Genomic DNA, 22,471 nt, shown 5'->3' with positions numbered 1-22,471 from the left:
TCTTCCACCTCAGTGCTACATTCTGATTCCCTGTGAGTATAAAACCCCATCCATGGACCTGCTGCCACCTTTCGCCTGTTGTGCAGTTTAAACTCATTCAAAGCAATGGCCATGCTCAGAGTGTCTTCTTACCGCAAGCTGTTTGAGGAGAATAGCTGGAGCCGAAATGGAGGAGCGGGTTGTGCAGGGCAGTACCAGGCCAAAGTCAGGTCAGTGTGGGTCTCTGGGTTAGTGTTTGGGTGACACTGATTTTAGGATGCTCTTGTTTGGATTGAGTCTTACAAATACTCCAAGAAGATTCTCCTTAGCTCAGTGTTTTTAAAAATTAAATCGTGGCCTAAGGTTTTGATTTAAAGCTACAGTGCAATTTTAAATGTCCAGTCTTGTGTGTTTTTGTCATCTCTTCAGAGTTGCAGCTAGTGACAAGTGTGACTGTGACAAGCTAGACTTTGTAGCTGCCAAGGAGCTCAACAAGGAGGGCCTGAACCGGTTCATTCAGGACCGCACCATCATCGCTACCCTCAATGACCGCCTGGTCAGACTTATCAGATTGGTAAGGATAATCTGTTCTCAAAGACACATTGGACCCTTGTTATTCCTGTGCTGTGTCATGTCTTTGTTGTTGGTGAATGAAGCTGTGTATCTTAAAATACGCAGAACCGAGCTATCTGATTGGATCTGAATTTGCTGCCCCCTCTAGGCGCATTGTTTTGAGGAGGAGAATGAGTCTCTTGAATGTCAGATTCTTGATCTCGAGGAGAAGCTGAACAGCCGGCAAGCCCCCTCCAGCATCACCTCCACGGTGGCTGTGCCTGACTACAGTCTGGATGCGGTGGTGGAAAGACTGCGCAGGGAGAGGGTGGGTGTCACTGCTGCTGGGTGTGTCTGCTGCATGTTCCTTCATGTGTGTCACTATTCAAAATTGGGTTTTGTCATAGACGGTCCATCGCACTCATCATCAATTTTACTTCGGTTTGCACACCGACAGGCAGGCCTGATTTATACTTGTCCACATCCATCACTGTCTCTCCTCCCTGCAGGATGAGATTCTGTGTGACACAGAGGAGCTGCAGAAAGAACAGGAACATTTGATGAAGGAGTACGAGAAAGCGGCACAGCAGAGGATCCTCATCCAGCAAGGACGACAAGATGTAGCTGAGGTAATAAGCTGTAAATATAGAGAGAGCATCTGATGAGTTACAAGAAGTTAGAGCAGTACCCAAGATGAGTAAACACTCAGATCAAGAGTCTGAGTCCCCAAGCAAAACAACTACAAGTTACATGATAGAATTTATCAATGACATATTTATAGGTATTTCACTCTTCTTTCTAAATCATCATTAACATTGAGAGAAATGTTCTTTGGATTGTTGACTTTTTTAGTTATCGATCCCATCAGAAATGCTTCAACTGTCCCTCCCACCTCCAACCAGAGTTGGAATTGTTTCAAGATTATAAGAAGTTATATTTCTTTCTTTCAATGGTATATTTTAGAACAGATAAACTTAAATGATTTCTTCTCACAATGTCATGAAGATAGGAGAGAGAATTTTTAGACATTAGTGAGAATAAGATTCTAAAAACCCATCATCCTACATTTCCCATAACAACGAGTAGCACTTTTCTTTTGACTCTTTAAACCCCTTTCAAACTTCACACTTTGTGACTGGGAATAATACATTATCCTTGTCTGTCCTAACTATAATCAGACTGTTGTTGTTTAGCTGTGTCAATGTGCGTCCAGCACTAGATGGCAGTGTTGTCAAACCTCCACCTGCTCCTTCTCTCCTTTGTCTCCTGGTGAATCAGCTGAAACTAGCCACAGCTGCTCCTCTGTAGCACCACCACCGAATGGGTGTTGATCACCAGCAGTCTCACAGTCTGGGCTGTTTGCCTGCTGCAACCTGAGCCACAAACTTTTCCTATACATTATCCCCCCAGCCCCCGACTGTGCCACCCCCCCACCGCTCCATCACACATGCCAGAGCCAGCCAGATGCGCGGGGGGGCTTTAATTTCTCCCTTACAGATGTAACACAGGCTGTAATATGGTTCTGTAATGTTCCTGCTGGCTCGCTTCTCTGGTTCTGAATTGGAAGCAGCTGCAGGGAGACAAGACTTGGTGGGAAATCTGCAGGGAGGTAGAGGAAGAGCAGGGATGCGAAGAAGGAGAGGACAGCTCAACCCACAGCAGTTGCAGTTCTCTCAACATAATGGCAGACTGACAGAAATGACGTTTGGGTTGTTTTAAAGTAAACTGCTGGCTTTTGGGTCAAGTCTTCTGCTAATACTTCTCAGTTTTCAAAGCCCACAAATTTCCCTCCCTGTTATTTTTTCCATTGGGCTGGTGTCTCTTTGATGCAGCTATGTTTTGCAACACAAGGCTTATTTGGCCATGGTTAACCACAGTAGTATAACAAAAACGAGTTTGACAAAATCAACCAGTAAAATACAAATAGAGGGAAGTGGATGAATGAGGAGGCCAAGTGCTCAGTGTGTTTCTTGTCTAGTAAGTCCTGGCAACCCTGAGGTGCTCTTAAAGATGGGAAATCAAGGAGAGCAGTTGTATCAAATAAGCCTTTACACAGTCAGGCCTGTAGAGTGTGATTCCTAATTCAGGGTAGCATTCTTTAAGAACCTAGCCGTCATAGCTTGTGTAGACAGCTTGGGCTGAACTTAAATGAAATGGTTTAAGGAGGATTCCCTGTTGATGTTACCAGCCATTTTGTAGCCTAGCTAGCAGGATAACTAATTATACTGTTGCTAGCATCGCGTAACTGAACTGTTATCATCACAATTGTAAATGTAGCATCAAGTTTCAAAGCCTATTTTTTTTTATAGCATTTGTTTTGCTAACTTTCATTCAGTTGAAGCCGAACACTGATATTTAACTGTGAATTACTCGTCTGCCATTTGGTTTGAGTTAGCGCAAAGAATCAAGGGACAGCCAAGGACACACCCAATGTATCCTTCCCAGGCCGGAGAAGTAGGTCGCATCTGTTGACCACATTTAAATGAGCTTACAGAATGGGACAACCTGCTGTGACACAGTCAGTCGTCAAATTCAAATTTCTGTCGGTGCTCAATTCATTGGTTAGAGAAAGCTGATGTCACGTTGATTCAAAATGTTCTGATGGTTGGTTGCTTGTCCACTGAGTGTTAAATCTGATCAAATCACACCCACAGAGTTCTGGACTGTTCAAATCTTTATAGATGACACACTCTTAAAAATGTGGTGTCCCTTTGAGTTAAAGGGTTACTATTCAGAGGTAAACAAAGTACAGAAAAGTGTGTTGATGGGAGGAAATGGCCTGGTAGTGTTGTGTTCAGAATTGATTTCTGCTGTCCCAAAGTCACAAAAAAAAGTTATTGTGAGATTCAATGAGCTCTGTTTCTCAAAAAGTATCAAATAACGTTATGTTATGTGACAGATGTCCTTCATTGTAACCACAGAAAGTATAAAACAAAGACAAAGTCTATAGACATTTTAGAGCCCAAGGTTAGCAGCTGTCATATTGGAAATTCTAACTCAACCTACCTTGTGATCAACTTGGCAAAGAGATGACGTTCTGGCAAGCCTTCAGACTCCTGGGAAACAGCTGCAACCCATCTACCTGTTAGGAGGTTTGCCAAATCCTTATTTATGCAAAATTAGGCATGGATCTTAGCTTTTAGATTACATCAATGGATGCCTCATACAAAAAAGTCACCCCCAGTACAACGCAGATGAGTAAAGAAATGAGCTGCTGAAACAAATCTGTTGCCAGGAAACCAGGATGTAGACATGCTTATTTCTGCTGTTATTGCATTTTAACATGGGACCGAATGAGGATTCCTTGGCTTTTGCAACCAGCCTCTAGTGGACACTCAAGATACTGCATTTTTTTGCTCTCCTGCATTGGCTTCCTTTTGAACAGAGATTGCTGCTTGGTTATTAACGTTAAAACAGCTACACAAACTTATTTTTTAGCTACTTTTTCTCCAGATAACAGCGCAATGTTGAGGTCCCTGCTCACAAACTGTCATTATTTAAATAATTGTATTTAACACTTCACATACTATTTACACAACACCAAAAAAGATTTTCATCTGCTGGTAGATTTTCAAACCCAGGCCGAAGCAGCAGGATCAGCATCACACTACTTTTGCTTACTGTCATCCATCAAAAACTCTGCTGCCATCCTCCCAGCAAGGATCCAAAACTTCACCACCAAACCCTCTCTGCATGTTTCCAAATGTACCCACAGTAATTGCATCAACTACCAATTAATGTGTTTCTTTATAAAGAGTAGATAAGCTGAGACCCCCTGCTGCCAAATGGATTGGTGGACAAGGCTTTTGTGTCTAGTTAGCCTCCTCTGATCTTCCTCCTCCTCCCCTTTTCTCTGCATTGCAGTGTATTCTTGCTGTTCAGTGAAACAGGTGGATGTGCTGGTGCTGATGGTTCTTTTTTAAAATGGTTGTTCAGTGTGGAAACCAAGACTCGCTCTACCTTTCTTCCACCTGCTGTGTGATTTACTCAGGCTGCAGTGTTCCTCTCAGGCACCTAAAGAAATGAGCCTGAACTTTGTTACTTTCAGCTTTGTTCTCTGTTAACTTGATTTGTCTTTGCAGGAGGTGGATGCTGTGACAGCAGTGGCTTTGGCTCTGAGGGAGCAAGTGGCTATCTATGAAGAGCAGCTGGCTAACATGGAGGCCCAGCACAAGACAGTAAGAACGTGGGGGATGTATGGTTGCAGTGTGATGAAACAGGAAAAAGTTTAAAGCCCTGAAAATGGCTCAAAATGTAGCACTTAGGTCAGACAGGAGTGTTGGAGAAATGCCCAGGCCTGTGGCGGCAAACACAGCTGTGATGACCCGGGTCACCTTGCTGAGGAGCCAAAAAACAGCCCGCTCAACAGAAACATATGCTGAGAGGATTAAAACACAAGACATGCAGTCTAATGAGAAGTGAAAAAGACCTAATTCCTCACTCTTAAAGGAATAGTACGGTATCATATGTTATGGAGAGAACTATTAGCTTTCCTTCAGAATCAGATAAGAACACCACTCTCACGTTTGTCTCCTCAGTGCAATGCTACAGCCAGCAGCTAGTTTAGAGCTAGCACCTTTGAAGCTCCCTTTACTTCCCTTGATAGTTTTTTGGTTTAATCTGCACAGAAATTAAGTCTGAAAATGGTGTTATATGACAAACTGTTGCCCAATCTTAATCCCCACACTCAGGGGCTTACAGACTGTAAGACGTGTTCCTGGTAAGTGTGTGAATGCTGAGGGCTGTCCCAATGCCAAATTGTAAAGCGCTTAAGTTTTCAACCCCAAATTATGCATGGTATTTTCACCTCTATGCTCGCTTTGTTTACATTTACACATTGAATACTCTTTTAAATTTAGTTGGGGACTGGACTCCAGACTGTGTGAGTCAGATAATCCCTCTTTTTTTCTTATAATTAAAGGTGCATCTTCTATTTTTCAGGCAACCTATGATTTAATGAGAGTGTGTCCCATTCCTCTGTTTAATTCCATCTCAAACCCTCACAGACTCACATATTGATGCACTGCAGGCCTGATGCCATTATCAATCAATCAATCAATCAATCAATCAATCAATCAATCAATCAATCAATCAATCAATCAATCAATCAATCAATCAATCAATCAATCAATCAATCAATCAATCAATCAATCAATATTTGTATAGCGCTAAATCACAACAAACGTTATCGTAAATAGGAGGTCTAGACCACTCTGTCAAATTATGAACAGAGACCCAACTTCAAGACAGGGTAAGACTCAGTCTTACCCCACCTTAATCCATCATGAGCATTGCACATCGCAATATTTAGCTAGTTACAGTGGCGAGGAAAAACGTCATTTTAACAGGCAGTAACCTCAGGCAGAACCAGACTCATGTTAGACAGCCATCATGCCTCAACCAAGTTGGGTCTTGAAAGAGGGATGAGGAGAATAAGAGACAGAGTTGATAGTGATGAGACGAGTAGTAGAAGCTGTTGCTGCTAGAGTCCAGCACGTCTGTATCAGCTGGAGTCCAGAACATCCGCAGCAGGAGGACGTCTATGGCAGCTCAGAGGAACCTACGAGACAAGGGAGTTCAGGGACTCCAGAAAGGTGTATGGTTAGTAACTTTCAGTGGGACAGGAAGAGTTAAAGTAAGTGATGGGGGGGTTGGGGGGAGCGGGTGAGATAGGATCCCAGTGTGTCAGTGCGCCAGTTCCCCTGGCAGTCCAAGGGGGTTGAAAGCTGAGGCTTTAGGGTGGAGATTGGGATTGGGCCTACCAGTTTACCACTAATCTGTTGTTCTTGCACATTGTTTTCTTATTAGAGACAATTAGATATGATATGTTACTAACTGAACTTTGAACTTGCTAGTGGGGATTTTTGTTTCTATAGCACAGAGCCAGGGTAACTGCTCTCTGTCTCCAGTCTTACGCAAAGCTAAGACAGCCATCTGTTGGCTGTAGGCTTGCTGTGTGTGTGTGTTAAAGCTGCTGTGAGGAACTTTTGATTTATATCAATTTTGGCGCCCAATGTGGACAAAGTGATACCTCTTATCTCTTGTTCTGTACATGCAAAAGTAGTGTTTTCAACAAAAACCTCACCCTGCTGTCTTTTAACAGATTTATCACTCAGTGTGATTATTTGCCATGAAAACAGCCGAAAAAGGGTGTTTCTAAAGCCAAATGTCAATCATGTGGTCTGACACCTACCCTCTCTGAGCAGTTTAAGGCATTGAAAATGACAACAGAGAAGGTATCAGTGTTGTTGTTTATGGTTTTGTTTGCTTTTGAAGATCATAAAGAGGCATCAGTGTTGGTTTCAGTCTGTTTCTCAGCTTGTGAAAAACTCCTCATGGTGCCTTTAATTTTAAATATGATATAAAGGCATACAAGTGCAGAACAGAAATAGGAAATAGATAATTAGGAATGTAGACGTTTTTAAAAGAAGTCAGAGCTGTACACAAACACACAGGCTTCCTCAGGCATGGCTTGTGTTTTGGGTTACGGCTAACTGCTCCAAAGTAATTGACAGTTTAGGGTGTATAAACAGTCCGGCAGTTTTGGGTATCTTTGGGAGGTGTGTGTTTAAATACCTTTATATTAAAAAAAATACATTGATTTGAGTCAACCTTCTCATTTAACTCTTAGCAAGACTCTCGTCACACCCTACTCACTCTACCTTCTACAATATTCTCCACCTCACCAGGAGATGACAGACGCGCCACAGTATCAGAGCTGGAGGCTGTAGGCAGCTGAAGCAGGACCAGCTCCATCACTCTGTGTTTTTCTCTGCAGAGCCGTGCTGCCCGGCATTTAACACACTCCCTCTGGGACACGCTCGATAACTCACAGTCCGGGAAATGCGGCTGAATACCAAATGAAAACAGAAGTTCCCTTTGTTTTATTAACTGTTGCCACTATCAGCACTTCCAGATAGCCCATATTCCCCTGACGGACTGGCAGCTATGTCGTTATTTAGGTGGAGGGAACAGGAGGGAAATGTTAGGACTGCCACTGCAGCTCTGCAACAGTTCATTTCTCTTTTTACTTGTACTTAAGGGCTACATATTGAAATGTGAAGAAATACATGTTGAGGTCTCTGACACATGTAAGTGCTGTAAGAGTCTTTTAGAAAGTGAAATAACCTAAAGCATGCACTCACTGAACAGTAACATACATTAGAGATACTTTATTTTCTCCATTTCTGCTATGGAATAATTCTGCAGAGGCAAATATTAAACTCTTTACTACACTACATTTATTTGACAGCTTTAGCAACAGGTTAATTTGATTCCACATAAACATTTAAAGCATGGGCTGTAAAACAAAATGACTTGCAGTAGAAAAACACTCACAGTATATAAAGCAGTGCCATTTGTGTGCATAAGGAGTACTTATACCTGTGACACTTAAAGTCTCTGTAAGGAGTTTAAAAGCAGTGCCTTTATTATGACCTACAAAAGCAAATCAAAGCATCAGTCACAAGATTGGCAATTGCTTTATTGTATTTTGTAATGTGTGAACTGCTGCAAGGGGGCAGGTGTCAGACCAGACAATCGACAGAATGCTGCAGGGTCAGTCTTTCGTACTTATTCCATAGCAATTAAGTTGAGTAAAAAAAAAACAGGATGAGATTTTTTGACAGATATCACCACTTAAACATGAACTCAATTAGCACAGAGATTAGAGGTATCACTTTGTCCATAGGCGGCGCCAAAATCAACAAAAACAGAGTTCCTCACAGTAGCTTTAAACACATTTAGTGGTTGATATTCACATAATTTAACAGAAGTAACATATTCAGATATGTACATAAGAATACTATTCATACCAAACCATTGAAAACCTTTAAGAACCTAGTTTGAAAATACATCATCCTTATGGGGGCGTTGGTTGAGCTCTGTTGGTAGAGTTTGCACCTTATGTGCAGAGGCTGCAGTCCTTGTGGCACAGGTTTGATTCCCAGTTCTGACATGATTTGATGCATGACTTATATCACTCTCTCCCCACATTCTCTCTCTCTCTCTCTCTCTCTCTCTCTCTCTCTCTCTCTCTCTCTCTCTCTCTCTCTCTCTCTCTCTCTCTCTCTCTCTCTCTCTCTCTCTCTCTCTCTCTCTTAATATGTATTATAGATTTCCCACAACCTGGTCAGGCTGGATTATATGTGCTTCAAACTGTGTTCTGTTCTGTTCTATCAGTAATGATGCATAATGAATGTTAAATCTGTATCTGAAGAATTGATAAGTAATATTTAGTACAAATACCTCAATGTGTAACATTAGAACAACACCTGAATGAATGTCATTAGTTATATTTAACCTCACAGTAAACAACATGAATAAATTTGACCGCTGGGTGTTATTTGTGTGTCACGCCAGGAAGTGGAGGGTCTGCTGCATCCAGCTGAAGAGGCGACAGGAGCCATGGCGGCTATTAAATTTGGCAGCCTTGACATGGGTCCGGCCTTGGATGTAAAGGAGTTCTACTGCCAGCTGGCTGAGAGCCTCCAGGTACAACACGCTGCAGCACAAAACACATAAACCTGTCAGGAAGTGGAAGCCTTACTGTGCCACATGCCTTACAGTAACATACCTGCAGACATGTTTAGAATAACAATCCTAACTCCGGCTCCTCACTGAGCTGAACACTTACATGCATATGTATGGACTAAGACCGACTGTAAGTCAATGACAGGGCAGTGCTTAGGCACAATTTTAAGGTGATTACACTTGAGAATTTCCATTTTATTCTACCGAGTGATGGAAATAGTGCATTTGTTCTAAGCTGCTATAGAAAATTGATTTTGTAAGGATGAAATCAGATTTTATAAAATTTTTGCTTTGTGTTTCACATCATGAGAGATGTCTTGTTTGAGCCTTTTATCATCCTCTATTTATTCAATGAAGAGGACAAAAGAAGCATGTAAACAGATGCCACATCACAGCGATTATAGCTTAATCTCATTCGCAATGCTTGGCCCTAAATGGACTTTTAAAAAGACACATAATACCCTGAACTGTGAGAAAATACAGGATGAAAAATGCTACAACAAAGGCTACCACTACGCAAAATCTGATAGGCAGAAGCAAACAAACTCAACACTCACATGGAAGCATCACTGTTGAAATAATCCATTATTCACAAAAAAACAAAGCTCAGAGAAAAACCCAAATAAAAGAGCAGAACTTCTTCTCGTCTGTTCTCCCATCAATCATCTCATGACCCCTCAGATTTATCTCGTGACCCTTTTGAGTGGCCCTGACCTTTAGATTGAAGACTGCTGGACTTTGCTACTTCACTGTGAACACTGGGTAAACCTTGAGCAGCTAAAACAGTCACACATAGATAAATACAGAAGTATTGTGAATCTAAGCATTACATTATGATGATATATAAGTGACAGGGGGGGTCATTCTTCTGCAGAACAACAGTTTTAGGATGGATATTTTAAGAACATTTTGTGCCTGATTCTTTAGTTTGATTTTGAAAGCATGTCAGGTACTTTTATTGAGAAAAAGAAAATTACCCTAGTAGAAACCTTTAAGTCTCCAGCTGTGATTCCATCCGCCTGCTGACCACTTGACCTCTGCTATTTTCATCACTTCAGCGTCTCCCTCCCTCTGAAACCACTCGGTCACATCCAGATGTAAATCTCAACTTTCACAAATCACACAACCACACTCCCTGTTGTTTTCTTTCCCTCTTAACACAACACCAGGGAAGAACTTGAGAATCAGAGGAGCAGTTCTGCACCAGAACAGAATATCTTTGTCAACCTTTGTGTGTGTGTGTGTGTGTGTGTGTGTGTGTGTGTGTGTGTGTGTGTGTGTGTGTGTGTGTGTGTGTGTGTGTGTGTGTGTGTGTGTGTGTGTGTGTGTGTGTGTGTGTGTGTGTGTGTGTGTGTGTGTGTGTGTGTGTGTGTTTAGTGAAAGCAAAGCGGTTCTGCATTGGGGTCAGACTATAGCTCCGGTGGGTCTGACCCCCTCTGGGGCGAGAATGTCTGCCTGGTTCAGAGGTCAGGGCTGTAATCAGACTGCTGGCTGCCTTCCCAGGCTCCTCAGCGGCAATGGAGTGGACGCTGGTGTGTGTGTGAGAGCGTGTCCTTCATTCGGAGGCTTAGCTGAAGGGTATCTGGCGCATATCTATATTTATGTGTCTGTTTAGATGCGTAGGTGTGTTTCATGTTCGCAGCTGAAAACCCCCTTTATTCAGCCTCTCTCCCTCCCTCCTGTTTGGTCTCTTCTCTGGCCAGCTGGACACCGTCCTGTCTGTGCCTGGCTGGCCTCGATTACGACACGCAATTGTCTCGATGCTGAAATGATTGCCACTGGGTTTGAAAAGTAATGGTGATTGCTGGCTGACTCCCAGACACCTGTACACCCTCATGATGCTCGTTTCAGCTGCATTTGTTCCACCTAATCAGAGTTGTGGGGAACACGAGGACAGCTTTAACCCTCAGCCAGTATGAGGGGCTCTGATTGCTCTTTGCTCTCTGTCAAAATGCTCTTCTCTGCCTAAAAGAAAGCACCATCCTTCAAGGTCCTCTAGACTCTAACTGAAAGGTCACATTGTTTTTCGGCACCTCAAACTTTCTCGATGCACTTACTTGTCATCTTCTGTCCCTGCAGTTCGAGTGTGGTGCAGCCTCTTCCGCTGTGGTTCCCAGGGGTGATGGAAAACAACTGGAAGTAGGAGGTGCTGGAGTGTCAGGAGTCAGAGACCTGTCAAAGATAAAGGACAGTGGTGAGATGAAAACGCTGGTGAGTGCTCGCACATATTCTAGGAATATTGATGAAATAAACATGCAAACATCTTCAAACAATACCCTACTGCATTTGCACAAGTCCAACCTGCTGAAGATCACTGATTGAAGGAGAGGTTTGTAATTTATTCAGTCACTTGTGAGAGCTTGATGAAAGGATCTATACCACTCATATGTGGTCTAGCCAGCTGCTGGTTAGCTTAACTACACAGAAAGACTTGAAACAAGGTTAAGCACAGAACCTGAATAAAGCCTGGTTTATACTAGTATTGACCCTACGCAGCAGTGGTCAACGCGGACATGAGCAATACATACTTGTGCGTCAATGTGCCCAGCAATACTCCAAACGCCAAACGCCAAACGCATGAGGGCAGTGTGGTCTCTCTGATAGTCAGAATAGAGAGGAGATGTCAGAGGAGATGAAATACATGCCCGAAGGACAGTGATTCCGGAAGCCAACCTACGTCGTTGATCCTACACAGAAGTTTAAACCTGGCTTAAGCCTTATACTAAATCAGTCTAACAGCATTCCTCAATTTAACTCAACATTATGTTTTATTCCAATTTTGAATCCACACTGTAGAAAAGTGTAAAAGCAAAGGGTCATGATGTGCTAGTCTTCATTTTCTGTATAAGTTCAAGTTTAATGAGTTGTTAAAAACAAGGAATGTGACATCATGGTTGACAGCTCTGTTGTCAAATGCAAGCCCTGCAATGTTCTTACCAGATTAGCGAAGTAGAGGAAAAAAAAACTAATAGTGACACAGGAGTCATTGAGTGTCTGCTTCAGCTCTACCTCTCTCTTCTGATCTGAGGGATCTGCTGCATGCTTTGACTCCAAATCACGTCACCAGAGCAATACATCAGCGCCAACTAAGGCAGTATTTTGGCTTCACTTCTTCAATGGGAGGAGATGGAAGCACATCATCCATATTAATACACAGCCTACAAAAGGGGGAGAATGTCTGATGATGGTGTACATCCTGTCAGGCTAATTGTTATGCTAAGATAGCTTGCACTGAAAAAATGGGGTGATGAATCGACTAAATTTTATTACGTCAAGTTGTTGCAGGAAATACATTTCTCTAAATCCAGATATATTTATTAAGTTGATTATTTTTTAATTTAATAAATATATCTAGATTTAGATAAATGTATTTCATGCAACAACTTGACGTAATAAAATTTAATAGTTTCAACACAACATTTTTTTTGGTATGGTAGCTTTTGGTAGATTCATACTTACTGCACAGAGCATTGTATTGGGTTCCTCATAGATTTCTTAGCACAGAAGGTATTACATTTATTCACAAAATGTCAAACTATTGCATAGAAATGATGTCTATGATGATCATGTGAGGGTTATCCAGGGGTACAAGGATGTTTTTCTTTGAAGGGAATATTGGTTGAATCAGTTACATTTCAGTTTTTTATACTATTAGCATCATTAAAATACTACTTGGAATTTTAAATCTCAAAAGCTGATATCTATCTTACCAAAATCTATGTTTTTTCAGTGCTACTGGTAAGGGGGAGAAAAGTATGTCTTTGAAGTGAAATGACTCTTAAAGTCTGACAGTTACACACCATTTAAATCCCACTGATTCACATCTCCCACCTCTTAACTGACAAAGTAAAGAGGAGTCTTACAACCCACAACCAACTCTGCGTCAGCCATCAGCACTTAAATCAGACATAATGGTAAATATGAATGGTTTCCCACAGCAGGCGAGGGGAGTGCAGAGCAGATGAGTGACAGCACAGCAACAGTGTGGGAGATCCTGCTGACCAGAGTGTTCACTCTGCGGACACTTTCAGCAGGAGATGTGAAGAGCTCTGCTTCAGCTCAGACAGGATTTATTGCCCTCTGCGTCCTCAGTTATTAAGTAAAGTCTTTCAGAGCGCCTGCAGTGTCATAAACGTCTTAAAACTTTGCACACGCACTGACAGAAAATTTCCACTGACATAAAACTCCATCGGTTGTTTCTCATCTCAGGAAGCAGAAAAATGCTAGTAAAGCAAAGGGGGTTTGAATGAGATACACATCAAAGTTAAGCATCAATAAAAAAGAGAAATCAGGATATCAAAAGCACCAGGTGACTCCAGGAAACATTTACATTGCTCTTTAACGCCCATCAGTGGTTGGAGTAAAGCTAACCACCACATCTGTCACAAACATGGAGGTTTGGTTCTCATTACCGCAGCCCTACCTCCAGCTCTCTAAATAAACAGTGAGCCTCTGTAACCACAGCTCTCCCAACATCATCTACTTCTCTCTAACATGCAGCACACAATCCTCTGCTCAGACCAGCCTGACGGATCGGACAGCTCGGCCTGATCTGCTCTGTTTCCTCTCTCTGCCTGTGATGGACGCCTCGGGTCTGGTTTCTCACCGAGACACAGCACGGCCAAACAAACAGATTGCAGTGAAATCAGCCCTGACGCAGAGATGTATATAATAGAGCAGGCACTGATGGGGTTGTAGGGCACTACTCACATACACACACGCATGGTTAGACCACACTCATCACGCCAGGGAGAACGGAGGAGTGTGTGAGTAAATGACTCGACCAGGTTGGGGGAGTAATCATCAGATTGTGCGTTGTAACCAGTTCTTCCTCTGCTCACATGATTTTGCTGTAAGACGACATGGCCGCCTGGATCCCCATCTGGCTGTGACTGCTAATTGTTGAACTTCTGTGATTGCTGTAGTTACTCACGGGAGGACACCACAGCCTTGATAGTTTTTGGTTGAAGTAAAGAAACCTGTTCTCTCTGTGTGGGATGAAGACTGACTGATTAGTCTTTACTGTAAATGCATCATGAGACAAGATACGTTTGCTGCCAGTAACACAAAAGAGTGCGATATATTTAGAAATACAAAAATGTTAAGTGTCAAGTACAATATTTAGTGGATTTTGGTTAATGCAAGAAAGAGTGCCTTAAATAGGATATTAACAGAAGTGTGATAAGTAAGCTAAGTAATGGAGTAATATGTTTAAATTCTTCTCTCAAAATTAAGCTCTTTTTTAGGCCAGCTCTCTTATCTTATTTATAAAAGACTAAAGAAAGAGTAGATTTGATCTCAATTGGTTATGTGTTCTGAAATTTACAGCCCTTTCTGGGAATGGCCATTATCCAAATGTGGCTCTACATCCTGGAGTTATACAGTTGCCTTTAAACCAAGCAGTAACCTCCTGCACTCAAAAAAAACAACATGGTTGTCTCAGCGCTGTTGCCTCAAAGTCAGAAGGTTCCGGGTTCGAGTCAAGTGCCTTTCTGTGTGGAGTTTGCATGTTCTCCTTGTGCAAGCGTGGATTCTCTCCAGGTACTCTGGCTTCCGCGCACAGTCCAAAAACATGCTCACCAGGTTAATTGGTCTCTCTAACTTGCCTGTAGGAGTGTGTGTGCGTGAATAATTGTCTGCCTTCCACCCAAAGTCAGCTCCCCGCAACCCTGAATGGTATAAGCGGTCAAGATAATGGATAGATTGAACTTACTTTAGTTTTGTTCAGTCAGCATGATTAATCAGTGTTATTGTACCATTCAAAATTAAGTTGGACCCAAACATTGCAAATAAGTAATGGTAACGTCAATACTTTATGTTCACTCAACATATTTACAATTAGTTTGTTCAACAAAATTGTGTCTCGCTAAATGAAAGCATTTTAATTAGGTGGAAATTCTTTCCACAATTTTATTACACTCACCGAACAAATTATTTCTTTGAGTGTGTGTTCGAAAATGAATAATGCTGGAGTGCAAAGAACTGCAGTCCCTCAAGTGTCCACTTGAAGCTGGCTCCAAAAGCCAAGGAATCTTCACTAATACCCCTATTAAAAGACTCACTGTCAGAAAAATGTGCTGCCTGGTTTAAAAATACTGTTTTGGTCTGACTGAATCGTGTACTCATTCTTAAACACTATTGGGCAGAACAGGGATTTTATTTTTCAACTGATCTGTTTTGATCATATTTGAGCTAAGAGCTATGTGTAAGATTCATACTTTCAGACATGGCTGATTTGTCTGACAGGCTGGTGAATTATAACTGTTTGCCAGGAGGTTAAAAGCCTGCCTCAGGTCCACCTCCTTGCCAACATGCAGACACTTTCTGCTAAACTCTGTCCTCTATTTCTTGTTTTCAGCAACATAGTTGGTTATTAGCAATCAAGACTAAGAGCCTGCAGCCATGCCAGCTTCTCTGTGAGACTGTAATTAGTCACAGACGAGCTTTGAGCTGAACATGCTAACATGCTCACTGTGGCAATTCTAACATGTTGATAAGCAGGTAGCCAAAAAATATTTCTTTGTTCATGAACTTGGTTTAGCTTGTCAATATTTGCCAAATGGCACAAATGCATCGCAAAGCAAAGCTAAAGATGAATGTCGTTAGCTTTGCAAGTATTCGATTTAACTTGACTATAAATATTTGATGGTGCTGCATGGTAAAACATTAAAAAAAACTAGTATAAGTTATGTTAGTTCATCTACGAGAGACCAATTTCAAGGCAGTCCATCAAAAAGTTGACAGTTCTGTATTTCAAAGAACCAATGTTGACATAAATATGATTATGGACAAAATAATTCCAGTCAATAAATTCAGCAGCCAGGGAGCAGCGAATGTTGCTGCTGTTCAAAACAATGACAAGTTAGCCACAACAGAGCAAACTTTGTACGTCAGATTTGCTGTTTTGGAGCCAAAAATAATCCTGAAGGGAACATCACAGCACAGACAAGGAGGTAGAAATATTTTTTTGCATGAATTAGTAACTATTGCTCTTTGTTTTTGTTAACCTGCAGATATCTGAGCTGCAAAAGGAGCTCGCTGAGCTCGAGAAGTGTAACGAGGAGCTGGAGGATGAGGTCGAGATGAAGGAGGCTGCGTACATGGACCAGATCACTGAGCTGGAGGTCTTAGAGTGGACTGATTGATGATGCAAAAGACCAGTGGTTTGGACTAATTCTGTCATTTCATCTCACCCTGTTTGTGAGTGTGTTGGTGTGTGTGTGTTTTTCAGTGCACTATAGATGAAATGCGAGACCAGGAGGCTGACTTCGAAGAGCAGATGAATGAGCAGTGTGAAGACTACAAGGTGCTGCTGAGTGAGAAGATGGCCAGAGACATGGAGATCACTGCCTACAGGTCAGTCTGTCTGGTTCAAAACATCTGATAAAACAGGGTTTTTATTCTATCTTGTGAAGTATTAGGTTCTTACCTTTAGAGTTCAAGACAAGAAAAGATGATTAGATCTGCTTTCAAAAGTTAAAAAGCTTCTTAAAGGTGATTGAGATTCAATTTACATTTGAAGAGTTAATTTGCAAAAACAGATAACTCCGTTTTTATACATTTTCAAAAAACACATTTCTTTTTTATATAGATTCCTAATAAAGTTACATTTTCAAGATACCTCTAATTAGTAAAGTCATTATGACTTAGTCAAAGCCACCCAAACCCATTTGATTGACAATACCAAAAGCTAGTAACAGAAAAACTATTACTACTGTCATTTGAAATATCTTCTTCATTTTTTAAAAGTGAGTTAACTGTTTTTGCAAATTTACTCTTCATTTTTAGATCCTGTGTTGCCTTCTTGTAAAGCGCCTTCAATTCATTCTGGGAGTCATTAGTTTATGATAAGTAACAAACTTTGAAGAAAGCAACACAATAACGTCTTTCAATTAATTTGTTTTTGTAACTTTGGGTTGTCAAGATGTAGTCGACGTTCCTTCTTTTCTGCAGTTACACTTTAACCTAAAGACACAATGTGCTGGGACTGACTATACTGCACTACTTCTGATCCATTTCCTGATGAAGAGCTAACATAAATACAACCTTCACAGTGGTCAGACATACATTCAACCCCCTCTTGTTATTCTTACATGAAGCATACATTTTATGTCACGTACGGCATGCTGCATTTTATACCACAGAAGATAAGAGGCATTTTGGATGGAGCGCTTGAACTGTTGGGGAGATTGTCAGTCAGCAGGACAACTTGAACTGACAGTCTTCGGCAGGTGATGGACAACCGTGTCTGCTGGAAAACATGCAGGTTCTAATTCCAACAAAAACACAGCGCCAGGTGGCTTCTCTGATTAGTTTGTCTTCCACTTTTTAAAGGTGTTCGAGTCAGAAAGTCAACTACTGCAGTTTCTGATTGCAATAAAAAAAACTCCAGCCCTCCCTGACATACGTTCTAGATTTATATTCCTGCGGTAGGTTGTCAAATGAAAGCAGATAGACCCCCACGCCAGTTATAAACATTCAAACCTTATCAAGGAGAATGATCTGTAAGGGGGAATGCCACATTTAAAACAAGAGATGATTTCATTAGATTTTGCTGAGATTACCTTGATGCTGTACAAGTTTGACGTTCTTCACGTTCTTTATCGATTAATCACAAAGCACTAGTGGAAACGTGCAAATGACGTTTCCATTGTCACAGTTTTCCTCAACATCAACAAGCTTCTCCATGAGCATCATCATGAAAAAGCACCTCAAGTATTTCCACAAGATCCTGTTAAGTCTAAAGCTGCCCAAGCATTTCTTGTGCCACCAGGACATCCGTGCTGGTCATGACAAGATATTCATACAAACAAAGAACTGACATCACAGGCTCAGTGAGGTCGAAGGAAACAGCTCTGAAGTATGATGCAGCTTCCTGCGTGTCACCTTAAAGACATTTCATTGTCATCACGACTTCCTCTGCGGTTGTTTTAACCATCTGTCATCCTGGTATGTGGAGTGACGCACTTCAGCCATGTCATCTTGCTGCCTCAAACTTCCTCCAGGCTCCTCTTTTGGCCGTATGGCTGTGTGTGACCCCCCCGGGGTTGTTGCAGACCTGAGCTCACAATGCCTCATTAGAATGGGCGAGGAGGACCTCACACTGTCAGTGCTGTGTGCTGGGTCACTGCCAGCTCTTCTCCACACCACTTTGTTAGTGTCTGCCCTCCCTTTACACACATTCCCAGATTCTCCACAGTTTTAATTCCCTGACATTAGCCAACAGACTGTCCCAAAGACATTTAAGAGGCAGCAAAGACACAGTGCAAGCCAACTTTTCCCTCCCTTTTTTATTTACTGGATGTTTTGTTGCCCATAATTAAAACCATGAATTAGAAATGAAAATAATGGTTGTTTATTCTCTCTGTGCTCTGGAAAACTGTCTGCGCAACAGACCCCGATGACCCCAAGCTGCCATTACCGGGTGGCTTATCGCCTGTGAAAGCATCTCAGAGCAGTTACAGCAGATGCTCACTGCATTCGCTTACTGCTAATGTGAACATTATTACACTGTAATTCATCCTGCTGCTCACTGTGGTCCACTCATACTGCTGTAGGAAACGGCAACAAGTAGGTCAAGAAAAGGCGGGATCCTTTTTATTTAAGTGTATGATTTGATTGATCCAAACTAATAATCTCTTACAGCCTTGAATGACTGCTCTGTGGGTCCGCTTTCTATGATCAATACTTTTTATTTTAACCACATTTCAACTTGCTGTTTGGTTTTCTGGCCCAAACTTACTTTTGTTAGAGCTGCTGAAAGTTGTGATGTTATGATTGTTGTTGGGGCGGCTGTGGCTCAGTGGGTAGAGTTGGTTGTCTATCAATTGGAAGGTTGGCGGTTCGATCCCAGCTCCGGCAGTCCATCAGTGAGTGAATGGGAATGAATGGGTGAATGTGACGAGTAGTGTAAAAGCGCTTTGAGTGGTCAGAAAGACTAGAAAAGCGCTATATAAGTACAAGTCCATTTACCATTGTACCTAAATTAAACCAACCCCTGCAACCTTTTTCAGAATCTTGCAATTTTGACAAGTCTCTGCGACTTCTGCTCAAAGTTGACCGATTACTTTATATGCTGACATTTGTGTCACCAAATTTTCTCTGGATTTCCTTATGTCTGAAATTGCCATAATTGTCAGAGGGAGTTGTTACTGAGTCTTCAATATCCTAACATTTTAATCTGGCCCACAGCTGAAGTGTAAATAGCAAATCCATGATGATAAATACCAAACTCAATGCCTACAGCAGCACATTCACCCAATTCTTTGTGTTGAGGCTATTGGCCAATCACAGTGTTCCCAACTTCACACCAACCAGCAGATCTGTTACAGAGGTGAGTTGCGCTGATCTCTAGAGTGAAATAGTAACCCCCCCCCCCCCCCCCCCCCCATTTCCTATCGATGGTTTTATACCACCTCATCACCCCAAATAACTAGTAGAGCAGCATACATGGAATAATCGACATGATTGGTTTCAATCAATTTTTACATAGTTTTTTTCTGGCATCTTGATGCAAGAATTTGAGCAGAAGTGACGTCAAAAGACCCCCCACACACTCAGAGAAACTGGTTGGACATTGTGGAAAAACTACACCATATGGAGAACTTTACACACAATTTAAGACTTCAATAATCTGCCAGCCAAGGAAAATGGAAAAAATGGACTGACTTTATAACCCATCAGAAAGTCTGAAGAGAATGGACTACTTTAAAGGAGGCAAAACTGATGTTTGTTAACTGACACCAACGTTTGTTTAATGTGTTTATTTTGATGTAACCTCATCAAGAAAAGCAAATCAAATATAAGTAAAAAAAAAAAAAAGACAAAGGTCTTGCTCAGCCAATAGAAAGATTTTATTGGAGCATTTGTTGCTAGTTGATGTGTTATACAGAAAATGTGACTCAAAAGGGGCATCAGTTTAGCTCAGTGGTTAAACCACTCATCTCATTTACCGAGGGTTTAGTACTTGAAACACAGTCTTTGGTTAGACTCTTACCCCTAGCCCTTTGTTCTTGCAAACCCCCCACTCTTTCCTCCCTGTTTCTGACTCTATCCGTTGTACTTTTTTTCTAAGACATGAAAACAACATAAAAATAATCCTTAAAAAAAGCTCTGCCTCTAAGTCCAAGAATGAACTGTGAACTTCATGAAATTGCTTAACTTGATCGAACTACAAAAACAATCAGTGCTACTTGTGAGTTCTTTAAATTGCTCACCTGCATCCTGTGTGCTGTATGTGTTTCTCTCACTTAGGAGTCTGGTGGAGGAAGAGGAGGACAGGCTGTGTGACCTGTGACTCAAAGCTCAGAGAGTCAGACTGACCCGGCTGAACTGCTGCTGAATGCTCCACCACACAGAGAGCACAGAATATACAAAAGAAAAACGCAAAACCCTCATTCAGCCAGCAGTAGGATGAAGCTTGAGGTACCCATGCAGCAACTTAAGCAGATGTAAACTTATCATGACAGATTAATGCGGTCTGGAGGCCCTAATCCGGAGCGGTTGATAACAGGTCACTGGCAGATGACCCTGAGACTGAAAGAAAGATGGAGCTGTCTAAACGAGTAGGAGGCCGGGGGTGTATGTGCGATGAGTGTGTATCCATTCAGTGTCTGGCAGGGATGTTTCCCTTAAGTGGGTTTTATCTTCACCAGCTCTCTGATATGATCCATAAATGTTGTGTCCCCTCTTTGTTGAACAAATCCTACACAAACACCGAAACACCGACAGACACACACTGAAGCTGAGCGGCACACCTCGTCCATCACTCAAACTCCGTCTGATTACCAGCTCTTAACCTTTGACCCTATCACTGTTAACAAACATATCGACAGCTCTCTCTTCGGTAACTTAAAGCCCCCCGCTCTCTCTTTGCTTTTACAGTTGTGCATACATGTTGGTTTTTTTACATATAGCTGAAAGTCAACTCTGCTGTTTGCTTTTCAAATGGCTCATGAAGTTGTTTTACCGCAGCTCTGACAAAATGAGCACCTGGGTCTTTCCCTAAGAAAAGTCTGTGCGATTCATCATCTCTGCTTTGAAAAGCAACATCCCACTTTACAAGGATTTGGTAACACATTCCTCTGTAATCTTTTCCTTATTTTCAACATGACTCGAAGCTGTCTGTGATAAACCATTTTTCAGGTCCCTGCTTCTGCTGCACGAGCGTCACAATGTGCTTGAGCTTCAAAATTGAATAAAAGTAGTTGCTTGAGAGATCACCTCATACTGTGTGATTTCTTTTGTGAAGCTCTCATGAGAACTGCTTGTGAATCAATGGACTTAGGACTCTCTCCGCTCTGTAAAACTATGCAGAGAGCAGAGTGATTTATGTTCAGTCATCCTTTTTCATTCATCTTCATGCATTACGTGAGATTTGAACATTCCCAGCTATTAACGATCTCAAAGGCTTGTTAGCTCTGCCATAAAGATGAAAAATGCGGCTAATAACAGATCAGATAAGATTAGCCACAGTCGTTGCACTCATGGTGATGAGGAGTTAGCCTGTGTAATAATTGAGTATCTGGGGGAAGGGCGGGGGCTGTGAGGCCGGAGAGACTTTTTCAAACGTCCAGACATGAAACATGGCGGCTCAGGAGGAAGCTGCAGTGTCTGTTTTCTTACAGAAAAAGAGTGAAATCAAGACCTCAAAGAAGACTAGCTGTAAGACGTCATTTTCCCTCAGCACTCAATATATATCTCAAATAAAAAGCCTGCAAACCACCCAGTGTTGCTGATGTCATGGGACTGCTCTGTCTTTGCCTTGTGGTAAATATGAAGATATCTGAGAGAATTATCTTCCTCTAACAGTTGTGTTTTTCCTCTTTTATCTTTTCTGCTGGGGCTTGAGGGGGAAACCGGTTGATTGTATTGAAATCCAGGAAATGCATGAAAAAGACAAGAACAGAATAGTTATATTTAGACTTTCAGGAAATTCATCATCTATCCTGCTCTTGTAGATGTGAGACTTTACAGGAGCCAGTGTTCAGACAGCTGTGCAAGCAGAGTCCTGGAGGTCAAATTCAGTTCCTCCATGTGACAAAGTATCAACATTTATATCAAACCAGCACACTAAAACCAGCAAAACATGTTCATGTGCTCTAATTAGAAACATTTAAAAACAGTAAAGATGTCTTGTACACCAGAAGGAGTTTATTCTCACTCTGCAGTCATATTTTGAGGATTAATTTTACTGCTCCATAGGGTTTATGTATACATGTATAAAAGTAACTTAAAACACACTAGAACCAGACTTTGGATCAGAGCTATTTAGACAAATGACTCTGTTAGCATGCTGATGTTTCACCTTCTTAATATACTAAGTCATTAATCAAAGTATGTAGGAAAAATCAAGCAAAGGGAACACCAAATGTATTCAAATTCTTCTGGAGTTGATTATGAATGTCTT

General features: G+C 41.6%; 1 protein-coding gene across 1 annotated transcript; it reads left to right on the top strand.

Annotated features, from left to right (window-relative positions):
- The first annotated feature begins 91 nt into the window (after nt 1-91).
- Nucleotides 92-21,279, top strand: vimr2 (vimentin-related 2). Its single transcript, XM_034689782.1, has 10 exons — nt 92-209; nt 409-553; nt 701-859; nt 1,041-1,160; nt 4,614-4,709; nt 8,893-9,024; nt 11,143-11,274; nt 16,077-16,187; nt 16,295-16,419; nt 20,317-21,279. The coding sequence occupies exons 1-10, from the start codon at nt 106-108 to the stop codon at nt 20,357-20,359; spliced, it is 1,167 nt and encodes a 388-aa protein (XP_034545673.1). The 5' UTR covers nt 92-105; the 3' UTR covers nt 20,360-21,279.
- The last annotated feature ends 1,192 nt before the right edge of the window (nt 21,280-22,471 follow it).

This window comes from Notolabrus celidotus, chromosome 8, assembly GCF_009762535.1.
Source record: "Notolabrus celidotus isolate fNotCel1 chromosome 8, fNotCel1.pri, whole genome shotgun sequence".
Taxonomy (NCBI): Eukaryota; Metazoa; Chordata; class Actinopteri; order Labriformes; family Labridae; genus Notolabrus; species Notolabrus celidotus.
The sequence above is the reverse complement of the archived record's forward strand: the minus strand, read 5'-3'. Positions and strand labels throughout refer to the sequence as shown.

Bases quoted from the DNA above. Each gene is read 5' to 3' on its own strand.
- vimr2 (XM_034689782.1), top strand. From the start codon at position 106: ATGGCCATGCTCAGAGTGTCTTCTTACCGCAAGCTGTTTGAGGAGAAT. The intron at 1,161-4,613 runs GTAATAAGCTGT...TTGTCTTTGCAG, and splicing joins GACGACAAGATGTAGCTGAG to GAGGTGGATGCTGTGACAGC. The intron at 11,275-16,076 runs GTGAGTGCTCGC...GTTAACCTGCAG, and splicing joins GTGGTGAGATGAAAACGCTG to ATATCTGAGCTGCAAAAGGA.